This window comes from Bison bison, unplaced genomic scaffold (assembly GCF_000754665.1).
Source record: "Bison bison bison isolate TAMUID 2011002044 unplaced genomic scaffold, Bison_UMD1.0 scf7180017864080, whole genome shotgun sequence".
Classification (NCBI taxonomy): domain Eukaryota; kingdom Metazoa; phylum Chordata; class Mammalia; order Artiodactyla; family Bovidae; genus Bison; species Bison bison.
In genome coordinates this window covers 4893948-4903986 of record NW_011494652.1, presented here as the reverse complement: position 1 = coordinate 4903986, position 10039 = coordinate 4893948, and the positions used below count along the sequence as shown (strand labels likewise).

The 10039-nt window shown below is 53.2% G+C and overlaps 1 protein-coding gene across 2 annotated transcripts in view; it reads right to left on the bottom strand.

Moving 5' to 3' along the window:
• SPTBN2 (spectrin, beta, non-erythrocytic 2) overlaps nucleotides 1-10039 on the bottom strand; it is a 38839-nt gene that overhangs the window by 21865 nt on the left and 6935 nt on the right. Inside the window, exons 1-9 of one of the 2 annotated variants that reach the window (XM_010837728.1) lie at nucleotides 9590-10031; nucleotides 7138-7289; nucleotides 6529-6702; nucleotides 5415-5506; nucleotides 5191-5271; nucleotides 4763-4878; nucleotides 2343-2455; nucleotides 2034-2221; nucleotides 505-622 (exon numbers count right to left, since the gene is read on the bottom strand). In XM_010837728.1, the coding sequence (XP_010836030.1) occupies nucleotides 505-622; nucleotides 2034-2221; nucleotides 2343-2455; nucleotides 4763-4878; nucleotides 5191-5271; nucleotides 5415-5506; nucleotides 6529-6702; nucleotides 7138-7289; nucleotides 9590-9767 (1212 nt within the window). In that variant the 5' untranslated portion in view covers nucleotides 9768-10031. Of the gene's footprint in view, nucleotides 1-504; nucleotides 623-2033; nucleotides 2222-2342; nucleotides 2456-4762; nucleotides 4879-5190; nucleotides 5272-5414; nucleotides 5507-6528; nucleotides 6703-7137; nucleotides 7290-9589; nucleotides 10032-10039 lie in introns of those variants that run through there. The other variant, XM_010837727.1, reaches the window with a different exon arrangement.

The following is a 10039-nucleotide window of genomic DNA, read 5'->3' as shown; positions in this document are numbered from 1 at the left end:
TTGGGGGTGGTGCGCAGGGTGGGTCCCAGGGCAGCTCGGTCTAGTGGGTCTGTGGAATGCGATCAGATGCCTGTGCAGGGAAGTGTGAGGAGCCGGGCAGGTGGTGGCTGTGCCACAGAACCACGTGAGAAACACGTCTGCTGGGGACAGAGATGGGAGGGGCGTGGGGACGAGTGGAAATCGCTGGACTTGTCTGCGGTGGTGGGACTGGGGGGTGAAGTCTGTTACTTCTGTTAATCTTACGTTGTTTGTGAAAAAAAAAAAATGAAATAAAAGTAGGGCCAGAGATCTGGGGACATGCTGAGCAAGATAAGGGGCTGGGATCTAATTTTCGTAGAGAGACAGACGGAGGCAGAGGGGAGGACGTGCGGGACTGGGAGAGGTCATGGGAGTCCATGACCACGGGAGTTCCATGGGGAGCAGCCGGGCTGAGGGTTCAGGCGGGGACTGGAGGGGCTGCTGCTGAGGGTGGGTCGACCGGGACACAGAAGGGAGGCTGTGGACCTTGTTGATGTCGGAGATGAGCCGGCCCTCGCGGGGCGTGTAGACCTTCTGGTTGTTGGCCCGCAGCTTGCTCTGGATGGTGAAGAGCAGCACTTCCAAGTTGCCTTTCTCGGTGAACCTGAGGCAGGAGGCCGAGTCGGGTCAGAGGCAAAGCCCTTGAGGGGCCTCGGGTCTCATTATGTTTCAAAATGAAGTGTCTCGTGTTGCTTTTCTTCTCGGAAAAGCTTTGTGGGAAAGCCAGAAAATCCTGGCAAAATCCTCGTTTAAAAAGAACCTAATTTTATTTATTATTTTTTAAGGATTTACTTTAATTAACTGATTGGACCGTGCTGGACTCCAGTTCTTTAGCTGCGGTATTCGAACTCTTAGTTGTGGCATCTGGGATCCAGTTCCCTGACCAGGGATAGAACCAGGCCCCCAGCATTGGGACTGCGAAGTCCTAGGACCACCAGGGAAGTCCCAAGAACCTAATTTTGAAACAACTGAAAACTACACAGACGCAAGCACCGTCCCCCTGGGCAGGCGAGTCTGCAGACGGGATCATATGAGAACCATGACTAACATTTGTTGAGGACTCGCTCGCTGACCGCCAGGCCCTGCTTTCAGGGCTTTGCATACATTAACTCTTAGCTCTCACTACATGCTCCCATAACCCTCATTTTCCCGATGAGAAAACCGAGGCACAGGCAGGCTAAATAAGATGCCCAATGCTCACCAGGGCTAGATGGCAGAGCTAAGATTTGAACTCAGGTACTCTGAACCTTGGTCGCTTAACCCTTTGCTCTCTGCTGTCTTCTATTATGTTCCATGGACATCTTTTCAGGTCAATAAACACGTTTCTTCAATATTGTTTTCAGTGGCTGTCCCATGACTTATTTTTCTTTTACAAAGGTCACCTTCGTGAAAATCCTTAAAGCTACATTTTTGTTTAATGCCCAGAAGAGGACTTTCTGGGTCAAAGGGCACACCTCAAATCATTCCCCGGAAAGCGCAGAAAAGGGTGTTTCTGGAATAATACTAGTTTTGGAGCCAAAACACGTTAACTCCGAAAGAGGTCACAAATAAAAAATCGAAGTTTTAGCATATTCTGTGTAGAACTGCCCAACAGTCAAGCCACACTTCAACAGTCGACTGCTAAAATACATAAATGATAAGAAGCTGTGCAGCGCGGAAGTGACAAGCCACACACCTGTATTGCCAGCAGTGACCACCTGTCAGGTCCAATGCCCTGTCCTTAAACTAGGATTGGGTTGTTGCAACACCCAGACCAATCTTATCTGAGCGGACTGCACCAGCTCTATGTACTACAGCAATCATTTCCATAGCATGATTTCGTGTAATGGATAATTATTTTTTAAAAAATTGCTTTGGTGCTGCTCCTGGCACTCTGAGCTGGGGGAATGAGCAGCCACTGAATTTCTGTGCTGCCAAATTTCTCTCCCAAAAGGCCCCCCTAATTTAGGCTTCCTGTGTGTGAGCACAGCTCAGGGCAGGCCAGCCGAGGCTGGGTGACGCCCAGGGACACCTACTTGGGTGGCTTCTCCACGGTGCGGTAGGAATTAAAGGACTGGAGCTGGTTCTGGACTCCACTCAGGGAGTTGGCCAGCTGCCGGTCATTGAGGGTCACGATGGTCTGCTCGATCCACTGGAGCAGCTCGGAGGCCAGGGATTCATACTTCTCCACCAGGCGCTCTGCCTCCATGGCGTGGTCCAGCACCTGTGAGACCGCAACGTGGGGTCACCGGCCCAGCCCTCCCCTGCCCCTGCTTCAGGGGAACAGGACCCCAGGTCAGGCCTCCTCTGGACTGTACGCCCATCAACCCCATGCTGGAGTGTACCTTGCCAATTCTTTTGCCTTCCACGGCCAGGGCTTTCATCTTGGAGAAGTAGTGGTAGTAAGTAGCCACATAGGTAATAATTGATTTCTCATCTGGTTGGTCCACATTCACATCTGAGAAAAAGGATCACTCAGGTCAGACAAAGATTAGAATCCTGCCTCCCAGAAGTAGGCCCACAATCTGAATCACTTACTCCAGTCCCAATCCCAATCACTTACTCCCCTCCCAGCTCCACGAGGTTATCTCTCCAGCTCCCTTCAGAGGAAAAATGACAGATTAACCATTTGGACTAAAAGGGCATGAAAAGCTAACTTCTTTCCTCTAAGAAACAAGCAGAGAATAAAACCCAGATGCCCAAAGAGGCTTTTACCCAGTTTTCCCAATGGGGAGACCAAAAGGAGTTGCTTGGAGGAAGAGAGACAAGAAACAGCATTCCTACTTGGGGCTGGATTGTGGGCTTGTGGGCTGGAAAAATGTCCAAGAAGTCATGCAGTTTAGGGGCACCAAGACAGAAGGCACGAATGAAGCCTGGGATGTCCAGAGGGATGGACCCAGGGAGCCCTGGGAGCAGGGACAGAGGCCAATTCTCAGGGCCATCTCAGGACACAGGCATGGCTATTTCTTCTTTTTTAATTAAAAAAATTATTTTTGGCTGCACCTCACAGAATGCGGAGCTTCCCTGATCAGGGGTCGAACCCTCACCCTCTGCAATAGAAGAAGAACCTTAACCACTGGACCACCAGGGAAGCCCCCAGCATGGCTATTTTTGACCCCACTCTCAAAGTTCAGTTGTGGGCCCAGGACGTGAGTGTCCTTCAAGCCATACTAGCGTCTACCTCGAGGACAGCAAGGCTGACTATGACTTGAAATCCCCAGGTTCTCTTAATTAGGCCAGATTGTATCCTACCTCCAGGGAAGACTGAGACTAGAAGCCCTCCTGACCACCTTGGCCGACCCACAGCCAGGTGGGAGCTGTGAAAATCACCTCAGAAAGTTACAGGACACTAAGTTGTTTTTTTTTTTTTTAGGACACTAAGTTTTACTTCCACGTTCTTTATCATCACTATGCTTCTCAAATGCTCTCCAAGGAGACTTGTGTTTGGCCTGCTTCAATCATTGTTAAGCTGATATTTGTCATTTTGGACTAAGAGGGCATGGGAAAAGGGGCTACTGGTGGGATGGAAAACAGGGAGAAAACAGCCAAGTCCCAAATCTGCCCAGGGAACCTCAGAAGGAGCATTTCCAACAAGGAAATGCTGGAAATTTCCTTGGCCCTTCTGTCCTGCTCTTTTCTGTACCAAGACTGTTCTCTGCTCTCCCAGGGAGGCAGCTCAGGAAACAGGCTCTAGAGCTAGGCTGCCTGAATTCAAATCTCAGCTCCTTCAGCAGTGTGACCTTGGGGGAGTCACATAACCTTTACAGAACCCTGTTTTTTCTTCCATAAATGGTGTAATGATGAAACTGATTTCAAAGAGGGGTGTTGTGAGAATTCAGTTAGTTAAAGCATGTCAGGTAGGTGGCACTAGTGGTAAAGAACACGCCTGCAGATGTAGGAGATTTAAGACAGGTGGGTTTGATCCCTGGGTCAGGAAGATCCCCTGGAGGAGGAAATGGCAACCCACTCCAGTCCTCTTGCCTGGAGAATCCCCATGGACAGAAGAGCCTGGTGGGCTTCAGTCCATAGGGTCGCAAAGAGTCGGACACGACTGAAGTGGCTTAGCACGCAAGCGCAATGTCAGGTACAGAACAAAGCCCGGTGGCCATTCCCAGTCTCATGGGCATTAGATCAGAACCATAGGGACCAACCAGCAGGGTCAACTGACCATGATACCAGTGCTTGGTGAGATCTCAAGGTCACAGAGCTTAATTTAGAACCCTAGAATTTTGGGGCCCTTAGAGACCTTGTAGACTAAGATTAATGTTTTGGCCACCCCATGGGGCATTGCAGGATCTTAGTTCTTCATGCCCCTTGCGTTGGGAGTGTGGAGTCTTAACTGCTGGACTGCCAGGGAAGTCCTTTTTTATTTTTATTTTTTTAAATATTCTCATTTTAGAGGTGAGGAAACTGAGCCACAGAGAGGCCAAGCAACCAGCTCTGTGTTACAGAGCTGCTTCATGGAGGGCTGGGATAGAACCAAACCCCACACAGGGCTGCCTTTCTTCCTATACTGAAATAGAATTTTTATGCCATAAAATTCACCTTTTTGAAGTACACCGTTCCGTGGATTTTTGTATATTCACAGGGTTGTGCAACCATCACCGTGATCTAATTCCAGATCATTTCCATCACTGCCCCCCCCCAAAGAAACCAGGTAAACCTCCAGCAGGGACTTCCGTTCTCCCCGCCCTCAGCTCTTGGCATCCGTCATCCACCTTCTGTCTCTAGCCCACAGCCGCTCTTTCACATAGCTCTGTCCCACCTTCAGGATCCAGCAGCTTCGTAAGTCCCAGCTCCTTCTCAGCCAGATTGAAGGCATTCTGCAGATTGTAGTGTGCATTACACTTCTTCAGAGACTCGAAATCCAGCAGGTCTGGCCTGGGTGGGGAGGGAATAGAGAAGGAATCAAGGGCACATGAGAGCCTAAAGAGGAAAAGGAAAGCCACCCCATCTTGATCTCTAAGTTCCCAAGCCCTCCACCCCCACTGCACCTCCCCACCTCGACTTCCCATCGCAAGACCTCTGTGCAGGAAGCACCCCCACATTCTGGGCTCTTCTCTGAACATTCACGCCTCCTGACTGCCGTGGAGCTCAGCTTGTCTCACTGCTTTGTCTACGTGTGTGTGCGGGCCCCTGGGTCATCAACCCATCCAGCAGCTCAGACAGGATGGCCAACCCCTGTCTTCTCACCGGTGTTTATGCACGATGGCGTTGAAGGCCAGCCCATCTCTCCAGCTGGTGGTGAAGTTGTTCACGTTGACATTGGGGTACCTATAAACAGAGGCCGGGATAGACAGTGAGTAGGCCTCCAGGATGGATCCGCAGCTCATAGTTCCTGGGCCCCCGTCCTTCCTTCCTACTGCACAGCCTTGGTGCATCCAGCCCTCCAAGGCCATGTTCTCTGGCAGCCTCACCCAGCAGTCTTCATCTGGCACCAGAGTAGCAAGGCATCCTTGGCTGACTTCTTCTCCTTGTTGTCTTCTGTTTCCACACTTATGTCTTGGATCTAAGAGGGAGGGAAGGAAGGAAGGCCCTCACTTCCTGAACAGCTTCCTTTCCGATAGCTCCTGGAGTTATCAGAGATGCTCAGAAGCTCCTTAGACTCCTCAATTAGGGGCCTAGGGATACAGCCTAGGGCCTTTCTTCTCGGACTAATGACCACAGAACTCCAGGTCAAAAGGATTTGAGGCAGCAGAAAGGGGTGGGAATTCAGAAGAGGAAGTGCCTTGAAGGCAAAGATGCTGGTTCTTGCTGAGGGGAAAACTACAGGTGGAGAAGTGAACATTTCCTGAGAGCTGGGCTTCAAAGGTGAAGCTGATGGAGCTCTGCTTAGGGCTGGAAGGAGCAGGGAGTTACACTCAGGGTGTAAGCAGGCGATCAGGAGAGCTGTGATGGCATTAGGACCCTGGACTGGCGATGCTCAGAGCATAAGAAGGAGCTGGGTGGCTATTCTTTTGACAGAGGCGAGCAGAGTTTGAGGTAGAGGAGTGGACTGGTAACCAGACCCCAAATGCAGTTCTAACGCTCTCTGTGGTTTTTTGTGCCCCCAAATGTGGTCCTCCAGTGGACTAGGCAATGGTACCCGACTCCAGTCCTCTTGCCTGGAAAATCCCTGGGCGGAGGAGCCTGGTAGGCTGCAGTCCACGGGGTCACTAAGAGTCAGACACGACTGAGCGACTTCACTTTCACTTTTCACTTTCACGCACCGGAGAAGAAAATGGCAACCCACTCCAGTGTTCTTGCCTGGAGAATCCCAGGGACGGGGGAGCCTGGTGGGCTGCCGTCTATGGCGTTGCAGAGTCGGACACGACTGAAGCGACTCAGCAGCAGCAGCAGCAGCAGCATCGGACCAGGCCACAGGGAATTTGCCATAGCAGTTTGACAACACCCACGCTGGCCTCTGTGCTGTTTAATGATGAGGGTCCCCTGCCCCAGTGTGTGAGGTTCTGGGCCCCCCATGTGTGCAGTGACCATGGGAGATGCTGCACTGGTGTGCAGGGCACACGCCAGTTGACACCATGCGGGTACCTGGAATCGAAGGATGATGGTCCACACCAGCCCAAGGGTCAGGCGGTGGTTCCCGTCCACGATGTCATGTGAGCCCATGTTTTCCAAATGCACTTTTTGCTCCTTCAGGAACTGCAGCGCCTTGTCCACATTCTCCAGGCAGTGGATCCGCATGCGGCCCTTCGTGGGCTTTGGCTATGGAGGGAGGGGACACAAAGCCGTGGGCCTGTGGGCCTCCTCCTCCTCCTTCCCTCCTAGCTTTCCCGGGGCCCTGCTTCCTACGGCTTCCCCATGACCTCCCTCAGGAACACAGGCACCGCCCGGGGAAGCCAAAGCTGAGTTGCAGATGAGGCTTGGAGCAGATTAAGATTCCCAAGGGAATTAATTGCACCCAGAGTGAGTGGGGAAAAAAAATGTTTTCAATGGGGCCACTGTTCCTGTCTCCCTGAAGCAATGTTCCTGGTTTAATCCACACAGCAAAGCCTCTCAAACTGAAACCATCCTCTGAGCAGAAGGCAGCCACTGCTTTCTGCTCTGTGGTGTCACTCTTCTCGCTCAGGGCCACCCCCAGGGCTTGTCCCCCTGGCCACTGTCTCTCAGGCCACCTCCTCCCTGGCGACCCCAGCTCACCAGCGTCTCCCCTGAGAGCACCTCGAGGAGCCTCAGGAGGTTCCGTCCGTCCCGGAGGTCGCTGTACAGGTCGCCCACTCGGCACGTCACCCGGGCCAGGTGCGAGTTGACCCACTTGGTGAAGGTTTTCTTCTGCACAGCTTCTCGCTCATCTGTGGCGGCAACATGGGGTCATTTCTGCCCTTCAAGAACCGGGAGCCTGCTTCTAAACATCAGTTGGTGGGGTTGGGGAAGTGAGGTCTGGGGAGGAGGAAGGGAAGGAATATAGCCGAGGGGAAAACCCATAACTTGAAAAGTCGGGAAATAAATTGGAATGAGTTCATGACCAGGGTCAAGAACAAAAATGAGAGACAGAGAGACGGAAAACAGGCTTTGAGAAGGAAGGATGAAAGAAATTACAGCAGGGGACATGCAGGGAAGGCCTGGGATCAGCGCTCTGCTGTGTATCAGTGGTGAAATCCTGTTGTTTAATCCATTAAGGCCTCACTTTTCTCATCTGTAAAATGGGCATATTACTTTCTCTTTCAACAAGTCATGGTGTTGACTGAGACACTGCATGTAAGATGCCGCACGAAATGTCTCCTGGATGAGTTACTGTTATTCAGGCATGATCTAACCCGAAGGAAAGAGTAAGAGTTGCTCCGGTCGGTCCAGCAGGAGCTATGGCTGTTCCCATTTGGTAGTGGGCAAAGGAGAGGGTATGGACTTCAATTACAGCAGCAGCTCTTCCAAGTGGTCATTAGAAGGATGTGACATTATAGAGCCTGCGGGTCTCCTGAGTCAGCTTGCCCTCCTGGGATAATTTAAAGAAAAGACGGGCTCCTCTATTTCTGGGCTGGTTCATTCAACTGGTTGCAAGAGGATCCTGTCCCAGGACACCAACATTCCAAAGTCAAGAGTGAATACATCATCGTGGAAGTTGGAAACAGGTAAAAAGTGAACCCGGGAAACACAGGGTGGGGCAGGGGAAAGCCAGGCAGAGTTCAGTGTCAATCTCACAAAAAGTGACGAGATGCCCACTGCCTGTCCACAGGGGGAGCTGCTGCTGAGAGACGGGATGCTGTTACATTTCCCAGAAAAACAAAAATTGAAATTATTATAAATGACATAGAGAATACCACTGACCCTGACACATTGGAGACGTTTACAAAGGTTTGTTGAATTGGACAGGAGTGTTAAGCCTTGGACCCGACATTTTTATAGCCTGGGTTTCAGTATATGAATACATTCTACTCTTGCCTCATTATTTATGGTAATATCCACGACTGATAAATTAATTTCTTCCAGTAAAAAAAAAAGAAAAAATACAAATGACAAAGTGAGGGAAGAGGCTCAGCCCATTGGAAGTTGCTCTGGCCACTGGGATTTCCTCATGTCCCCCCTGGAGAGGCCCAGTGCAAGGACCCAACCCAAGTGGCCAGGGCTGAAGACTCACTTGTCTTTTCTTAGCACCAGCATCTCAGAAACCGAAAAGACTCACCCCTTAATCTCACATTCCTATGCACCTCACCCATAAAACACAGCGACACACCCATGTCTGTTCCTGTCTTTCTTACCTCCAACAGGGGACCTGGGACAACCTCAGCGTCCTACCAAGTGCTCAGAGGGCCTGATGCCCTGTGGGCCTCCTCTTAGGATCCACAGGCCCTGTGGGAGCCAGGGACCACCTGATCACCAGCCACGACTGGATCCAGGGAGTCTGCCCTCATGCCAGACACACGAGGCTGAGGCCATTTTGGCTCACAGGCAGCATAAAAGGGGGAAGATGTGGAAACAGGGGGCAGCTAGGAAAAAAAAAAATGTGCAAAGCCGACCACCAGCGACACAGCGTAACTTTACCAGGTGTCCAAAACATCCGCAGGCACACAGAACACCACGGCCCCCAGGAGAAACACACTGGCCTATGCGTGCTAGAGTGAACACAGCCGCCTCAGACCCATACTTGAACCCGTCTGCACCAGATCCCTTTGACACACTCCCCGGTTTCCACACACTCAAACACCCATTCAGAAATCCAGGACAGCAAAACGCCCTGGGCCCCTCCCCCGTTGGTTCAGTCCCCTGCCTCCTTCCCGGACCACCCCGGCAGGCGCGTCCTCCCCAACCCCCGAGAGTCTCAGGGAGACCGGGCCGCGCCTCCGCGCTCCGCGCCCCCGGGGACACACGCCCAGCGGGGCACCGCCGCCACTCCAGAGGGTCCAAGCCTCTCCGGCTCTGTCAGCGTCCGCGGATTTCCCGGCCACTTGTAATTATTCCCCCGGCACTTTGTCTCCCAACACAAACCATCTGAGTCACAGAAGATGCTCCCCCCACCCCGGGGGCCTGGCTCCGGCTCCTCTCCCACGCCCCCAGCCGCTCTCTCCGTGGGGGCCCCCTCTCCGGGCGGCTCCAGCCGTGGCCCCCGCCCCCGAGCCCTCCTCTCGGAGCCCACCACCCCACCCCCGGAGCCCACCTTGAAGCTGCTTGAAGCGTCCCTCCAGCACGCTGGCGTACTGAGCCGGGTTGATGAAGGCAGCGGGCGAGAGCAGGAGCCCCCCGGGGTTCTGAGCCCCCTCCACCGCCTCACAGTAAAACTCGCCGGCCCCGTTCAGGCCGTACCCGGGCGCCCTGCCCACCCCGTGCCCATTCATGGTGCCGCTGCCTCTCGATCGCCCGCGGCCCAGAGTCCATGCTCTGCCCGCGCCGGGGCGGGGCGTCGAGGATCCGCTCCCCCGCGAGCCGGGGGTCCCGGCTAGCAGGCCGTGTGGCCCGAGGGCGGTGGAAGTTTCGAGGAGTTGGGTGAAAAAGGAGAGGCGGGAGGTCCGAGCCCCCGAGCGCTCCGGCACCCGTCGGCAGAGCGCACCTGGTGCGGCGAGAGGAGACGGAGGCAGCTCCAGACAAACAGGTCCGACAGTGACGGGGG